At 37.8% G+C, this 17,795-nt stretch overlaps 1 protein-coding gene across 3 annotated transcripts in view; it reads right to left on the reverse strand.

Moving 5' to 3' along the window:
- Positions 1 to 546: 546 nt before the first annotated feature.
- The window catches only part of CDH2 (cadherin 2), a 236,558-nt gene continuing 219,309 nt past the window's right edge, over positions 547 to 17,795 (reverse strand). For all 3 annotated transcript variants that reach the window (XM_002757141.6, XM_008979647.5, XM_002757142.6), the window contains 2 exons: positions 11,921 to 12,085; positions 547 to 1,936 (listed from right to left, as the gene is read on the reverse strand). In XM_002757141.6, the coding sequence (XP_002757187.3) occupies positions 1,730 to 1,936; positions 11,921 to 12,085 (372 nt within the window). In that variant the 3' untranslated portion in view covers positions 547 to 1,729. The remainder of the gene's footprint in view (positions 1,937 to 11,920; positions 12,086 to 17,795) is intronic.

A 17,795-nucleotide genomic window follows, 5' to 3' on the forward strand; every position in this document is an offset into this window, starting at 1 on the left:
TTTTCCAACCATTACTTTATCAATCTGAAGCAAATGAAGAATTCATTGAATAAAAGCCAGTCAAGCCTAAGTGTGTTTCACTAAGTACATAAAACAGTGGCTTCAATGAATTGCACAAGAATTCCAGGTGTCCACTGCAGTTTCCAGGTTCAGTCCTATAACCCACTTTACTAAAGTTTCCTTTATGGTGGTAGCTGTAATGGGAAAGGCCTGTTAGTCTATAACAGTTAGCTTGAGCAGAAACAAATTAAAACGTGTTATATTAGGAATTAACACTGAAGTTCACTGAAGGTAAAGGATGTGATTTTTCTATCACCACCAGTAGGGTCTATTCCTGAATCACTTGATGTTTTTCTTCTATGATGATGGGAAGGTCCAAAACAATTCTCTCTGCTGCACACCATACATGGTTGCCATGCTACACATTTCAATATTGAATAGTGCAAGAACAAATACATACTTTTTGTACTATTGTTCTCCAGTACTTGGAATTTTTGCAACATTCAAAAGCAGCTCAAGTAGAAAAGAAAAAGTTCAAACCAGTCACCAGATCCAAAATTAGCATTTTATTCAGAATGCTGGGGTCAGAGGTGTATCATTTATATTCTGGTACACAATACAGAGGCAAAGCTGTTGTCAGAAGTCTCTCCAGTTTAAAAGCTTTTTTTCCCCCATTTTTTAAAAAAACACACAGTAGTGCCACCACCAGTGTCAAGCCACCCCTTTCTTTTCTTTCTTTTTTTTTTTTGGTACAAATTATGTAAAACATTTGTGCTAAGAACTTTTCTCCCTCCCCAAACAAAAAAGAAAATAAAAAATAAAAAAAATTAAAAAATTAAAAATTGAGTATTCTAACTACAGCTCAACAATTGAATCAAATGTCACTTTGTTTTGTAAATACTTTATCCATAACGAAAGATATAAACATGCAAAAAACCTGAATCCATAGTCCAAATAATACATACACATGTTCTGAAGTTTCTGCACTTCTCCATAGACTATGCCAGTAAAACATTATGTACACATACCATTTTTACAGTGAAGTGGAAAAATACAGAAATAAAAAAGTGTACATGGATTAAGACCAAAATGTGTCTAACATTCTAGTTTATGAAAAAATTCAATTTTGCTACAAATTGGTGATATGAAAACTCCCTTTATTTGCAACCAGCTGAGTAAGTTTTAAGATTTTAGTGAAAAACAAAAACAAAAACAAAATTAAAGTCTAATACTAAAAGTAATGTACATTTTCCAATCTCATGGTCTCTCATCCCCCAAGATAATAAAGTCGCTCCATGAGTTTTTTTTGTTTAATTTTGTATTTTAATAAAAGCAATGCAATGTAACAAAAGCGTGTTGAAGCATATCATGGTTTAACTTACTGCTCCCACCACAAAATATTTTGTCTTTTACTTATCATTTCAGAAATCAGTACCATTAAAGCCTTAAACATAAAACTAATTCCAATCTGAAAAAGGTACAAAAAGGCACATAAAATCCCAGTGCTTCTGTACTGTAAAATTCAAGTGTAACTGAGCTCAGTGTTTTTCCAAACAGTATGGATCACTGATATTCCCTCTGAGCCCAAATTGGTTTGCAGCCTATGCCAAAGCCTCCAACAAGCACTGTGCTAGTAGACTACAAAGTTAAAGCCTAGCTTCTGTATGCTTTTTGGGAATATCAGTTGAAATTGTTTGTACTTGTCCAAAAACCAAGTTCACCCTGAAGTTCAGTCATCACCTCCACCATACATGTCAGCAAGTTTCTTGAACCGTGGCCCCCAGTCGTTCAGGTAATCATAGTCCTGCTCACCACCACTACTTGAGGAATTAAGGGAGCTCAAGGACCCAGCAGTGGAGCCACTGCCTTCATAGTCAAACACTAACAGGGAGTCATATGGTGGAGCTGTGGGGTCATTGTCAGCAGCTTTAAGGCCCTGCAATTTGGAAACAAAAAGAATAAAAGAGAGGGTTACAATTTACAAAACCACGAACAGATCCTAACGAATTCATGTGATCAAACAAACACTTGTTTGTAAATTTCCATTTACAGACCACATTTTCAACACATGAAAACTGGGGATATAACCGTTTGAAAGTTAGACAAAAATTAACTTATATCTTTCCTGTGCAGTCAAGCTCAGGGAGGCCAAGACTTATGAAGGGAGGAGGTTAACTGGATAATAAGTTGGACAGGTGGCAGAAATGAATGGCCTGTTTGAAGCAGAGAAGGAAGGATCTTAAATAATGTAATATATAGAGTGGGATTGGTAGATTAAATGAAAAAACCCAGTTCACTGAAATGCAAGACACAAACAAATGAGTGCCATACGATCTGTGTCCCTCCACAGGCTTACAATCTAGCATAACAGGCCTTACTACTGTGTGAAGCAAATGATAAGTAAGTGACAAAACTATGAAGTCCAAGCCAAAACCATCAGGTTGTGGTGGAAAAAATTCAAATCAGCATTAAGAGCTAGGAGTTCAAAGAGAAAGCAGCATTGTATTTAACCTAATTTTGGAAGGACATCAAAGGAAGACTGAAGACAGGCCAGATGTGATTACTACATAAAGGGAGGTACTCATGAAATCATTTATGTGATTAACATAAAATATGGAATTAATTAACTGTAAACTGGTATTTTTTAAAATAGGGTAACTTCTAACTTCCAAAAACCCTAGACATGTCCAAATCCACCATCTGCACATGGTATACATACTGAAAAGAGGACGACTCCTGTCAATCTAAAATAACGTATGTATCTGGTTTTTTTTTTTTTTGAGACAGAGCGGCTTGACCTTGGCTCACTGCAACCTCTGCCTCCTGGGTTCAAGCAATTCTCCTGCCTCAGCCTCCCGAGTAGCTGGGACTACAGGAGTGCACCACCACGCCCAGCTAATTTTTTTGTATTATTAGTAGAGACGAGGTTTCATCATGTTGGCCAGGATGGTCTCGATTTCTCGACCTCGTGATCCGCTTGCCTCGGCCTCCCAAAGGCGGGCATGATGTGAGCCATGAAGCCTGGCCGGTATCTGATTCTTAAAAAGAATTTAAAAAAAGAAACAAGGAAATAACGACTATCTATGTTTTTCCTCTTGTAAGCAGATGCTTTTTAATATCCAACTTGAGTATCTACAGCTAGTTTATAACTATGCTCTGCAAAACTTCTAAGTATTTAGTATTAGGTCCTTTGGTATATTTTCTAGTTTTTTCCCCCCAGTTCCATTCTAGTACTGCTAGATATACTAACATTAGTCTCCAAACAATCATTCACTTTTTCCACACTCCACTTGTCAAATGCTAGTCGGCTTATGTGGCCTAACCTATCCAAGATGTATCACAGTCAGTCCCACTTGAGAGATCAAGCCTGCCAATACACATGCATTTTATGAGTGCATGCATGGGTTTTTATGTGCATGTGTTCATCTAGCCTTTTAAGGTTACAGAGGAGAAACAGGAAAAAAGAGCAAAAAAAAAAAAAAAAATTAAGGTCAGAATCAGCATGGTATAGTGGATAAAAGATCAGACTTAGTTCTCCCCAGTACCAACTGTGGGAACTCCATATACCCTCATCTACAACTGTAATAATAATAAGATGATTATAAGGACCAAATGCAATAAAGGGACCCGAGGGTTCACCCACAGTGTCTGGCACATGTAGAGCTCAATGAATATTAGTAGTTTTTAAGAATTTAAGTTTAGAGAAAAATGTCCTGCTTTGGAATTTGAAAAAGTAAGAAAACAGTGAAGATATATTTTAAGACACAATATGGCAGCTGCTTGACTCTGATCAAAAATCAGAGAGAAAAGTACACATGACCAGTTTTCTCATTTCCATGTACCTGTTTACCAACAATTTAACCATGAAATTTAGCACTGCTTTACTACTGTTCCTCACACCACTTAATCCTATTTACACTCCAGAAAAGCCTGTGTAAAATAAAGCAGGTTTCAGCAAAATACTTAGATATATACAACATAAATAATTTTAGATAGGATTTTCTTTATCTTATTTTTAGATTAAGCTACGAGGCAATTCTGCTAAGACAGAACCTACAATTTCTCAAAACTCGTAACTCCCTTCTGTGGTAGATTGTGTTACTGCCCTCAGTGATTCACTGCCCTTTTTCAGAAGGCAGAACACACCCACTCCCACAATGCCTCTCTGGGGTCAGGGTGTACTTTCCCAACCACACTGTCAGGCTTGGCTGTGTGACTGGCTTTGGCTAATGCAATGTGAGTAGCTGTGAAAAGTAGCCACTTTAAAAACTCTAATGTGTTTCCACCCTTCCACCAATCCTTCTCCTTTCCCTCTCTGCCAGGAGAATGGCCTGCTCCAAATGGGAAGTTTATCTGCCTGGATCCTGAAACAAAGAAGACATGGATCAGGAACTGAGTCACTGACAAGACTACAGCTGACATAACTTAAGCAAGAAGTAAGCCTTCATTATTATAAGCAGCAATATTTTGGAGTGGCCAGTGATTGGAGCCTTAGCTAACAAAAGCCAAAGAATGTACCTTCATTCATTTTATTTGTGTTTATTCATTCAATTTGAGACATATTTGTTAATTATCTATTAATATTACTGCAATATATTCTGCTTGCTGGCAGACATAGCAACTAATGAGCTAGATCCAATGGCTGCCCTCATAAGAGTTAATATTCACGTTAGCCTGCACTCTTCTTCTCTACAAAATCTAGCAACTAAATTTAAGCAATAGGGGATTCCCTTAGTTTGGTATTGTCTAACTTCGGGCCATACAAGAAGTAGGCCCAAGAGGGATCTGAAGAAAAATCAAGAAAAATCAGGGAAATTCCTGATAAGGAGACTGGGTCCCTGCAAACAAATGTTAAATTTTCATTATGACAACTGCTTTATAATACAGACAACAGAGACAATGGCTACAATCACTTTGTTCAGGTCATCTGCTTTATCACAATTTAATTTTTAAGTAAAGATACAGAGCCCTGGCCCAATCCTTATGATGTCAACACCAAACTGGAAACATGGAGAGGTTAAGACTCAAGTTAGCTCTAGAGTGTCAATGGAAAGACCTCAAGTGTGTCTGGATTTGGAGGAGAAAAAAGGGGTGAACTGGGTTTACTATGTCCAGGGAATAAACACAAGAAGTGGTTTGGTCTTCCCTGGTATGTTCATGGACCCCAGGACTCCTCATCAAATGGCTAAGCCACCTAATTTGATTCCTTAAAGTAAATATAATGCTGGTAATAAACAACTTCCATATCCACTATTAAGAGTCTAAAAAATATTCTTTTTTTATTTTTTAGCTCCTGCAATGGCTTTCTGATCACCCTGGTAGTTTATTAATTTCTGTTTTATTTCTTTTTATTTTTTAAAAAAGAGGTTAAGGCCATAAAATCCATTAGAGAGAGAGACCATCGTGCTATGCTGGAGCACGGCACATTGCCTTATGTTTTAATAATTACAAAAGGGCAAAATCACTGAACTTTTCAAGAGTTCTAAGGCAAGCCATCTTTCTATGCAGAAGGTTAAGTACTTTAAATCCCTTCCACTTGGATAGCACTGATTTTCATCTGAGAATAAAATATGACTCTTCTGAATGAGGTATTATATAAACTCTTGGTAATATTTTGGTAATTCTAAAAAGATCACACTGAAGTCCAAAGAAACTGACAGTAACAGGCACGAAATCTGAGTGAAGGTACAGAAGAAACCCAGTGGGCAACAGAACCTTCTGGTCCTCCCTTATGGGATTCCTTTATTCTTGGATGTGGAAATTATTCCACAGGATGTACTGTTACCAAATTTACAAACTAACTGCCTGTATTTCTCTAGGTTTGACTAAATTTAGCAAAGTATCCTCTTGTTCCACCTTTCATGGAGAGGTAGATCTTAAATTCTGCATAAAGCTAAACTGTTTTCTGAAGACTGAGGCTTCTGTGCAGAGTGAGAGAGCCTGGCTCTGGCTGAATTCTTGCGGAGCTTGTATTTATAGACTTCTGATCCCAGCCTTTATGGGAGGAGACATGCTTTTTTTTCTTTTTGAGATGGAGTTTCGCTCTTGTTACCCAGGCTGGGAGACATGCTTTTATGAGGATAAAAACCCACATTCTTCAGTGAGGAACACACGAGGGATGTAAGAAAAAAGAGGTATTACTGTTTCGTTTACATTCTGTCTTCTACTGTCCTAGTGCCATTGCTTTAGTGCAGGTCATCATTATATCCTGCCTGGACCAGAGAAAAAGCCTAACTGGCCTTCCTGTTTCCAGTACTATTCCAGCTTTTTTCCTACAAACTGTTGGTTTCTCTCTCAAATGTTATTTGATGTCACTCCCCCAAGTAAGACCCTCCGACTGCTCTCTCTGACTCCTTCCAAATGAAGGAGTTCCCCCAGCAATGGGAGAAATGATTTATAACTGGTACATGAACAATTTAAAACAATTATTTAAGAAAATTAACTTAAAAATTGACGAATGATTTAAGAAAATAATAGAAGAAGTATTCAGAGAGGAGAAAAACTGGAAGGTGCTAAATGAAATGCCTGCTGTTCGGTAACCTACAGCATACAGTAAAACTTTCTAGAAAGCATTCAGTGAACCAAGACTGTTTACTCATCTTTTCTGTTTCAGCTATTCTCAGCTCCAGCAAGCACAACTGAATTATGTACCCCCAAAGGGAACCACCCAAAACCCCAAAGCATCATATTCTTGTGTGCTTCTATGTTGATTATTCATTTTGTTTGAAATGATCTCTCTCATGTTTTTTGATTTGATTAATATCCATCCATCCATCCAAAAGCTCATTAAAAATGTCACTTCTGCTGCACATATTTTTTTTTTCCCCAACCATAATTGGGAGTCATTACTGTCGTCTTTCAGATCCCTTCTACTTTTTTTTTCTTTTTAGAGACAGGGTCTCACTCTGTACCCCAGACTGTAGTACAGTGGCACAATCATGGCTCACTGCAACCTTGACCTTCCTGGTGTCAGGTGATCCTCACACCTCAGCCTCCCGAGTAGCTAGGACTACAGACACATGTCACCATACCCAGCTAATTTTTGTATTTTTTGTAGAGAGGGTTTTTTCTCATGTTGCTCAAGCTGGCCTCAAACTCCTGGGCTCAAGTGATCTGCCTGTCTCAGCTTCCCCAAGTGCTGGGATTACAGGCTACTGTGCCCAGCCTCCTCTACTTTTATCATCTTTTTTGGATGACACTAGATTGTGACAACCCTTTCTACAGAAGCTGTTTTGTGTTCACATCTTGCTGTCCAACACATTGCCTGACATGCAAATTGTAGTTCCCATAATCCCCACATGTTGTGAGTGAGACCCAGTGGGAGGTAACTGAATCATGGGGCAGTTGCCCCCATGCTGCTGCTCTCGTGATAATGAGTTCTCATGGGATTTGATGATTTTATAAGGGGCTTTTCCCCTTTTGCTCAGCGTTTTTCTCTCCTGCTGCCATGTGAATAAAGAAGGACATGTTTGCTTTCCCTTCTAGCAGATTATAAGTTTCCTGAGGCCTTCCAAGCCCTGTGGAACTGTGAGTTGATTAAATCTCTTTCCTTTATAAATTACCCACTCTTGGCAGTTCTCTGAGAACGGACAAATAGAGCAGGAGAATGGACAAATACACATATATAATAAAGAAGTATATTTACTTTTACAAAGATATATACCGGATTAGTATTAGTAAAATTCTTGGAGGTATGTTAATATCTAACTGTTGGGCTGAGATTAAATAATCTGAACTTTTCACATTCTGAAGGTCATGTTTAAAAACTAAAAAAAAAAATGAAATTCTGCAGTTGAAATTAAAAATACATGTGACTTATTTTACTCTGCCTACCAGACTGGAAATAAGTTATCATTTTTGAGATTCAAGGCAGCATTCATTCCTTATTTAAATAAACAAACGAGAAAATGTTCTCATGAGCTTTCTTATTCCTTACATCTAAAAAAGCACTCCAATTATAATCACCACTATATTATTCTTCCTTTGGAACATTTGGTGCTCTGCTAAATCAAATAAGACCTGCAGATAAATAAATTTGTGTGCCTTTTAAATATTTTTATACAATGTGCTTGAGTTCTTTCTAGGTGCTTTCAACTGTTTTAAAACTTGACAAGTATTCATTTTTGTTTGTCCAGTAAATAAAGACAATGAACAAGTCTTAAGAGGTACCTTGGATGAAAGAGTCTAGTTGGTATTTTGGAAAATTATTACTGGCTTAGGACTTCTGACAGTTTTCTTCTCCCTGAAAAGTCCTACAGAACTGACCATCATATCCTTAAAACTATTGTTTTATTGTATACCTTACCTCCTCCTTTCTGTCTCCAACTGCAGGGATGTTTCTAGGTCAAGATATTTAGTTCCTCCTCTCCTCCACATTTCTCTATCTTGTAATCACATTCAAACTCATGTATTTAGGTCAGGGATAGTCGCTTACACCTGTAATCCCAGCACTTTTGAAGGCTGAAGACGAAGGATGGCTTGAGCCCAGGAAGTTGAGGCTGTAGTTAATTATGACTGTGCCATTGCACTCCCGCCTGGGGAGCAGAGAGAGACCCTGTCTCTACACACATACACACACTCTCTCTTTCATGGATTTAGTTGCCATTTTCGGAATGACTTCCAAATTAGATCCTTTCATTTCATTCATTCACTAATTCACCAAATCACTGTGCCCAAACTGCCCCTCCAGGGATAAGTCCTACTCTCCTGGACCACAAAAGTGCTCGGAGAAGAGGCAGGAGATGGAACCATGGGATCGGAGGGAGGTGAGTTCTAGGTACCATGGGATGCCAGTGGATGGTACCTAACCCATACTCTGTATGCCTGACCCTTTCTGGGTTGGTAAATACTAAATGAAGTTCCCCAAACATCTTGAAAAGGGGGAAGGGAAATTCTAGACAGGAAGAACATCAGGTAGATAGGCACCAGCCCAACATTTTAAGTTGAGATTGTGACTGACAAGTAGAGTTCTCTGTGGGTAGCTTGCAAGATGCTGGGTTGGGAAGGGCTTGAAATGGAGTTGGAAAGCCAAGTAAGAACCAGACACAATGGATATATAAGCCTGGCATATAAGCCTTCAGATACTGGCACGTTTGCATTGTACAAGTATTGTGCTAGCAGCAAAGTAGGAGACATACACAAAGAGAATCGATGCCTAATTTATGCTTTTATCTATATATTACTTGCACAGTTATGTTACATACATAGATGTTCAATAGTGATTTGCTGAATGGATGATCTTACACTGAGCTCAAGATGGTTTCATAATGAGCCATTTTTCACATATGCAGACCATCTTCAAATTATGAATAGACTGTATTCTGGAAGTCAATTTGCAGTCAGTTGTTTGGAACAAAGTTTTTCATATAAGTAATCACACCTGTTTGTTAATGGTCTCCAGCCATAACACACTGTATACCTGAGCACTGTTTTGGAGAAACAAAATTCCAAGTAGAAATTCTAGTATAACTCTTTCTGCTGTGGCCAAGAAGGGCTGGGTAAGTGAAACTTTCTGACTAAATGCTCTTTTTTATCTACTGAAGAAAATATAGTCACGATTAAAAAAAGAAAAAGAAAAAAAAAGACAATGACCACAAACACACACACACACACACACAGACAGAGAGAGAGAGAGATAAAGCCCACACTCAAACATAAACTCAGAATAACCACTATCCTTGGTTTTTTGTGTACTCTGACAAGTACAATGAAAGGCTCCAGACTCGGTATCCGCTGGATCTCAATCAGACGTAAATTGGGTGGTGCCCACAGCACCATGCCCTACACATTGGCCATAGTGTATACTCAAATGCCTGAAAATGACAAAAATCTAAGAGCTAGGTAACATACTAGATGCTTAGGTTATAAAAACATGAACAAGAAATAGTGCTTTTCCTAGAGAGAACTCCCATGCTGAGTGGGAGAAAGAAACACCTCCCATAGCCCGCTGGTGAGGGCTATGACCCAAGGGTCAGGTTGTTAACCCTTCCCAGAGGTATCAAGGAAAGCTTCACAGAGAAATGTTTTGGCTGAATCCTGAGGGTAAAGTGGGAGTCCAGCAGATGGCCAAGTAGGTAAGGGCTTTGCCGAAGTTACAGTGCATTCAAAAGTGTAGTGCTTTTGAGGAACTGCAAATAGTTCAGTGGGGCTGCAGCACAGAAAGGGAATGTGGGGAGGTGAGGGGTAGAAGAGGGCAGGAATCAGATAATAGCCTTATAAATAATGCTTACTGTTTGATCTTTAGCACTGAGAAAAGAAGAGTATCAGGGATGAAACAAAATCCCACAGAATAATGACACTTCAGGAATAGGCAGAAATATTTAGTAAGGATTTGCTGAATTATACTTAAGCCAGAATTCTGGCTTCAAAAAAGTATGGTTCCAGCTGGGCACAGTGGCTCATGCCTGTAAACCCAGCAGTTTGGAGTCTGAGGCAGGAGGATCATTTGAGCCCAAGATTCAAGACAAGCCTGGGAAACAGGCTGGTAATGCCCTGTCTCTACAAAAATAAAATTAAAAAAAAATTTAAAGTCTAGTTCCTATACCTAGAGTCAGAAGATTCACTATATCTTGAATTGACAACCATAGGAATAACTCAACAATTTCTTATGACAACAAACACTAAAGTAGAAATAAAATCATTAGGCACTCTTACATTTTCTAAAAGATCTAGGCATATACATATAAATTTCTGCAAATTCTCCTACCCGGGTCTATACGTAACTAAGATCTGGCAAAGTCAGGACATATTTCTGTGGATAAAGGGAGTTACTGGCATTCTGTTGTTTTTGCTTTCCATATGTTTCTAAATCATGTCAACTACAAATTAACCTTATTACCTATTTAGCAGAAATGAATACATATGTTCAGAGACAGCATATATTTTAGGAATAGACAGTAATGGATAGTTATAGAGACAGGCAACTATTTCAATTTTGTTTTAAAACTTTTTCTACAAGCAATAAGTACATCTAGAAACCTAATATTGATTATGTTTAATATTATATGAATTTTGAAGAAGCCCAGAATACAAGAGTCTCATCAGCCTATGACTGAAGGCCACATACAACAGATGCATTCCACTTTGTAATGCATTGAGACCTATTCTGATCTTGGAGACACTAATGATATGACCAGAAAAGAGAAGTTCTGCCATATATTCACAATCGACATCAATATGTATTGTGCTCTTATACTGACAATGAAAATTTAATAGGAGATTAACGGTAACACTAAAGACACACTCAGAAGCAGCAGCATAAATAAATGAACTTCAAAACTTAAATATTAAATGTAGCAAAACTCTTGGTCAGTAATGAAATATAAGAATGTCATCATAATTTTGACAGTGAAAATCATATCTGTTATATGCAACAGAGAAGTAGCTTCCTTTTACAGAAGCTCTTAAAACTCCTCAACTAGACAAGTATTTAAATCACTTACATAATATTTAATTTAGCTCTTCCAACTAATCTCTTTTGATGGAGTCACTGGGCGGGCACTGAGTTCTCATTTTTGAGATTCAAAGGGTACAGTGTGAGGAAAATTACAGTGAACTACTGTCATATTTATTAATGCTAATATATGAAATTAGAATACACTATAATATTGTTAGTCTATTTATTATTTGTAATCTAAGGGAAACAAATCCTTCTTGGAGACAGTGTAACTAATTATGATAATATATGATGTATGTCATTTTACAAATGCAGAATCTTAATTGATCAATCTCTTTTTGGTGGATTAAAGCAATTACATTTGTTCATTGTTAATGAAGCCACATTTGCTTTCACACAAAGACAAGAAACACAAGTATGTTTTAGTGAACTGTATAGCTGTATTCCAAGCAATCTGTGGCCTACAGAGATCTAACCATTAGCATGAAGTAAAAACTCTTACAGAAAATGAGTCTCTCTCTGTACCTCATTAATGAAGTCCCCAATGTCTCCAGGGTGTGGGGCTGCAGAGCGGACTGGATACTGGGGCTCGGCATGGATGGGTCTTTCATCCATTCGTCGGATTCCCACAGGCTTGATGGCATCAGGCTCCACGGTGTCAGGCTGCTGCAGCTGGCTCAAGTCGTAGTCCTGCAAAAAGACGAAAATCGAAAACCAATGGGAGATGGGCACAAAGATAGAAAATTACAACCTCACTTTTTAAGCACATACTCAGAACACACAGAAATGAGGAAAATTTAACATAATGGAAAAGTTGCCACTATGAGTTTTTCATGTTATGATTAAATATTTCTTTCACACAGCTCTTTCTTCTGTGCTTTTCATTTCTACAGTCTGTGCTCCATCTGCTTTACAATGTTCCTCATCAGTTTCCAATGAAAAACAGCAGTGTGATGCAGTCTCACTATAAAACAACTAAAAAACCGACTAGACAATATAGTTGTACCATAGAAGCAAAGGTGCTAACTTAACGTTTTTAATGTATTTTTTTTAAATGAGGGTGGTTATTTTCCCTAAAGAATGGCATTAGGTCATCAAGGTTTCAAGCCACCCTTCTTCCTTCCCCCTCTCCCTTCTAAAGTCTAGACCAGAGGTCAGAAAAACCACGATCTCTGGGCCCAGTGTGACCTATGGCCTACTTTTCTCTAAAACTAGCTTTTACATTTTTAAACAGTTACTTAAAATAAAAGTGACAAAGAAAAATATGCTACAGGGAATATATGTGGCCCACAAAACCGAAATTCTTTACTGTGTGGCTCTCTACTGAGGAAAAGTTTACTGACCTCTGGTTTAGTGGTGTTAGGCCAGAGAGAGGGTGGATTTTCTTCCCTTGCTTCCCTGTGGGAATGTCCTGGAAAAACAGTCTGTCCACTTCCAGAGAGACAGAGTACAACCTGTGAAGAAGGATGCTCTGGCCATAGGTTGAGCCCTCAGAACTATTTTTAGCCCAGGCATTAGACAGCTAGACAGGAATGTATAAAGAAACCGATTACAATGTGGAAACGCATCCACATTTTAGGTTTCGGCAAATACTTCGTAGTTTTCAAACCTCTGAATTCTGGTGATATAAAATGTCATTTCTTCAGCTTACCCAACATTCTCCCAATTCAAAATTGACATTGCAGAAAGCATAGATTTACTTATACTTTTCTTAGTTTAGGCTTCATCTCTCTGCCTAAAACTAGCTTAAAACCTTTTGCAGTTATATCTACAGTGATTTTGATTTATTTGACAGTTGAACATTTACCGTGTTTTGGCAATGTTATAGGTGTCTTAGATATCTTCACTCATTTGATCCTCTTAGTACACGTGATATTAAGTTTTATCCCCACTTAAGGGTTATTTGAAACCCCTGAGTTTCAAATAACCCAAGAAAATTGCCCATAGTCCCAGATCTATTAAGAACCAGATTCTGACTCCAAGTGTATTAGATTCCACAATCATCTATGAGGAAATCAAGATTGAATTACAAGGTTGGATTTAGAGGTAAGGGACTAGATAAATGAGTATGGAGGGACAGGAATGTGAGGAATGCTTAAAATAATATAGGAGACAAAGGGAAGGAAAAGGTCACTAACATTCATACCCATTGTGTGCCAGGCACTATACCAGGCCCTTGATAAGTGTTTTCTCTAACAAACCCATGAAGAATGTTTTATTTTCATCTTTTTAGATGAAGAAACAGTTTGAGAAACTTGCCCAAGGTCACACAGCTATTCCGTCTAAATTCATAGCATGTGATTTAAAATTTATCTCTATGCTCAATGAGACACTATGGTCCTGGCAACACTCCCCCTGTTTATTTCCTTATTGAGAACTTCGGCCAGCAGGTGAAGGCACTCAGATACCCTGATGGAAAAATTCCTCCTCTTAGGTGTGTGCAATGTGATACAGAAAGCCAGGTAGGTACAGAGACTTCGAACCCACCACAGTGGGATGTACATTTGGTATATCACAAACTATAAAATGCTCAGGGAGAAACCTGGCTTTCGCTTTGAACCACTTGTGGGCTGGCGAGAAATCGCCGTTTTGGGAGACTGCAGCAGGAGCAAAGGCATCAGAATACTGCCTTCTCTTGTCAGGCTGGGGTATATCAAATCATCCATACAAAACTTGAGAGAAAACACCTTGATCTTGCACAAATGTGCTCAATTTTCAATTTTATAGAATCTGAGTTATTTACCGAATATCTCAAAAAAGGTCCTTAATGATGCCACAGATGTGAAAGCCCTTGTTTTAAAATGCTATACACAATAAAAAGAGGGATTTAGTTAAAGAAATTTGAAATGCTTTCACACTAAAAGCATGTTTTTTTTTCCAGGCCGTGTTGAATTGCGTAACTACCAAGCACAGTGGAGTGGGGTGAACTGTAAATAAACGTGCATTCTTATTCAGTTACCAAAGCTGTCCCTAAAATGGGGGAAAATAGATGACAAGTATATTGATGACAGTTAATAAATGATTTTACCCTAAGGGTGAAAAATGTTTTATTAGAAGTCTAAATTACACACAGAAAAAGGTAATAGAATCTTACATTTAAGCACTTTCTTTTACCTGGCGACATATTCTTTGATAGTCCTGGATATAACAGCTTAGGGTGACAAATATAAGAATACAGAGGAATTTCTTTCACATAACTAGAGATAAAAGAGGTATGTGGGCTTTGCTCATGCTACACCCTATCTGAGAAGAGCTACTCTACTGTGACTTCTATAACTCCCACTGAATCCAGAGGTTGCAAATAAAATTGCATTTTGATTGGCTAGCAGAGTTTTAAACATATTCAAATAGGTCACAAACATTTAGACATATCTCACCAGAAAATAACGAGATCTGTCAAAACAGATCTTACATTTTGGCAACAATTTGCTGCAGCTGATAGTAGCTGTCCTCTCTGGACAAAGAAAGCATATCCTCCTAATCTGCTTCATTCATTGTATATATAACATACTTACGTAACAGCAAATAATTTACAGTTCTTTATCTTTCTTTTGATAGCTTTTTCCTACTATCTTAAGAACTAGAGAGTAGGAAGAGTCTTAAAGACTCTTATCAGACCTTTGGACCATTAATGTGTCAGGCTCATAGAGAGTGCGCACTAAAAAAAAGTGTTGAATATAATCTCAGTGATGATACTTATCCAGATATCAAAGGAGCAGCTAATTCAAGAAATGTGACTTGGATCACATTACACATTATAGTAATAATTTATGAGGAGGGAGAGAAAGACCACCTGGTCCCATCGCTGAGAATCATTGCCATGGTGAATCACCCCATAATGATGGAAACCTGTTAAATTCTTCCATTGTGATGGTGTCCAAAAACAGAAAATCCTTGGTTTACAGAAAGCTAGACACTGGGTTAAACTACATGGCTTAGAGTGTCTCTGTGATGGCTTCCCCTCATCTACAGCAAATATGGGATATAAAAATCTAATAATGGCAGGCAGCATGTGAAAGTGTTCTTTGGTCACAGGGATGGGCTCTTCTGTTGATGTCCATCTGTGTTATATGGCAAAAGTCCTGACCTGAGGGTCTAATTTTAGGCCTTTTGATAAAAGCCCTTCATAATTATACATCTTTACCATCCCATAATGACTTACATAAACACACAAATGACATGTAGGATGAAAATTATAAAGAAAATTACAAAGACAAAAAATCTCAACATCATTGGGTTCATGGCCTTACTTCTGAAGATTATAAACATTCCAAAAAGACATCTTTATTTGGCTCCTAAAACTCTAGAGAAAGAGTGGGTCTAAAAATTCTCTTTTGATTGCCAACCTTTACAATGTTAACTTCTCAAATTTAACTTTCAAACGAAGGCCAAGGAAAATCTCTTTTTTACTTCCTTTTAATGTTTGAAATGTGTGTTAATTGGCAATCATCATTAAAAATAGGCATGGAATTTGGGCTTTGAGAATATTAACACTGCAAGTAACTTAATTTTTTTTTTTTTTTGCTCTATGATTTAAATGTCTTAAGGTGATATAGTTCTAGGGGAGTTAGTAAGACGTTAGCAGCTAAAGCTCTGGTTCTGGTCTTTTTGTTTTTTGTTTGTTTGTTTGATTTCCACTGACTTGCAATGATTTATAATTAGTTTGGGAAATGATACGAGTTTAACTCAGGGCATTTGGTTATGCTAGAATAAAGTAAAATGCTGCATCAGTATAAATTGAAATTCTGGAATCTCAGGCAAATATTTCCGAAAACTACACTGCATGTAGAATCTATAGAATTATACAGTCAGCCCATTTCAGGGAGTAAGGCAAACATTCATTTACCATTCCACCAGTATTTATGGAATGCCTACTGAGTGCCAGATGTCATTTTCAGGTCTGAGAGCAAGAGAGCAAGCAAGCAACCTTTATCTGGTGCTCATCAGCTGTCAGGAATTACATTAGGTAATTTCTCCTGTGGTACTGCATATAATACAAACAAAAACCCTTCTAAGTGGGTGTTATTGTTCCCACTCTATTGATTACAGTAGCTCAGGGAGGTTAATGATTTGACCAAGGTCACAGACTCACTTAAGCATGCCAAAGGATAACACAGAGAGACCACCAGGGCAAGCAAAATAAATAATCAAAAAGCTGCATCTTTTTGCCAATTGCCAGTGAAGAAATGCACCAGAGTTTACTGAGGCAGAAAACATCTGGGGTTTGAAGTGCTGGGAGGAGGGAGTTCAAGATGGTTTTGCTAATCAGGCACTGGGCGCCAGCATTCTGCACACAACAGAATGAGTTCTTCAGTCTGTGCACAGTTGGTTAAAATAAGACTAACTGTTGTTTAGGCAGGAGAGAGTCCTCACTTAGGTCAAATAAGAGTTTGTCACATCGAGGAAAGGGGTGGACACTCAAAATTCACTGGCCTTTATCAGCCTCCACTGGTTAGAATCAGTGATGAAACACAACAGTATTGCTATCTCTTAGGCATGGGCTGGTACAAGTGGAAAATTTTCCTTTTAGAGTTGCAAAGGCAAGTGACTTTAAAATCCTCATGTAGATAAGGTAAACATTAAAAATGTTTCAAGACTGAGTGACTGAGAGAAACTGAAATACTCACATGGAAGTAAATGAACAAAATTCTGAAGGGAAAAAGTACCTGGAAAAAAGATGACTGTGGCACAGGCAAGAAACTTCAGACACAAAAAGAAATGGAAGGTGAGAAAGAAGATTATTATCTCACCCTCTATAAGCTCCTGGCATTAAAATAATTGAATAAAATAGTATACGGTGTCAACATTATTACCATACAACTGCTGACAAGTAAGTCAAATATATCCTTGCAAGCTTTATGCAAATTACATTACAACCTGATTTTCTTCCCCAGTGAAATATCATTATGGGGGTAACTAACTTCACAGGTCATATGATGTGGAAAAATAAGTAGATCCTATGGATTTTTAAAGCCCCCACCCCCACCCAAATAAAAGATTCGCTAAAAAGCTTTTTCTGGATTGAACCACAAGCCTGATAGAAAGAAAATAACTTGGGGACTTTCAGTATATGGATGAAGGATCTCTGTTCTCTCTCTTCATATACATTTTCATCTTATTGGTAGCCAGTTTTCTACTTCCCACAAGGGAGGGGACTGAGTACCCACTAAAAAGGAACAGTCATTGCTTCTGCCCCTATGGCTTACAGTTAAGGCTGAGCTGTTACAGATTCCTTTAAAATCCTGTTTTCAGAATTGTGAATGAGCTACAGGTTCACTCTTTGATGCAAAATTATGCTTCTATTTTAGAAACTGTGACTGTTGAAATCCTATCACAACTTATGGCCTGTTGTAAAATTATAGCTTATTCTTTTACGAAAATGTGGCATATACACACTTCA

Source organism: Callithrix jacchus, chromosome 13 (genome assembly GCF_049354715.1).
Source record: "Callithrix jacchus isolate 240 chromosome 13, calJac240_pri, whole genome shotgun sequence".
Taxonomy (NCBI): domain Eukaryota; kingdom Metazoa; phylum Chordata; class Mammalia; order Primates; family Cebidae; genus Callithrix; species Callithrix jacchus.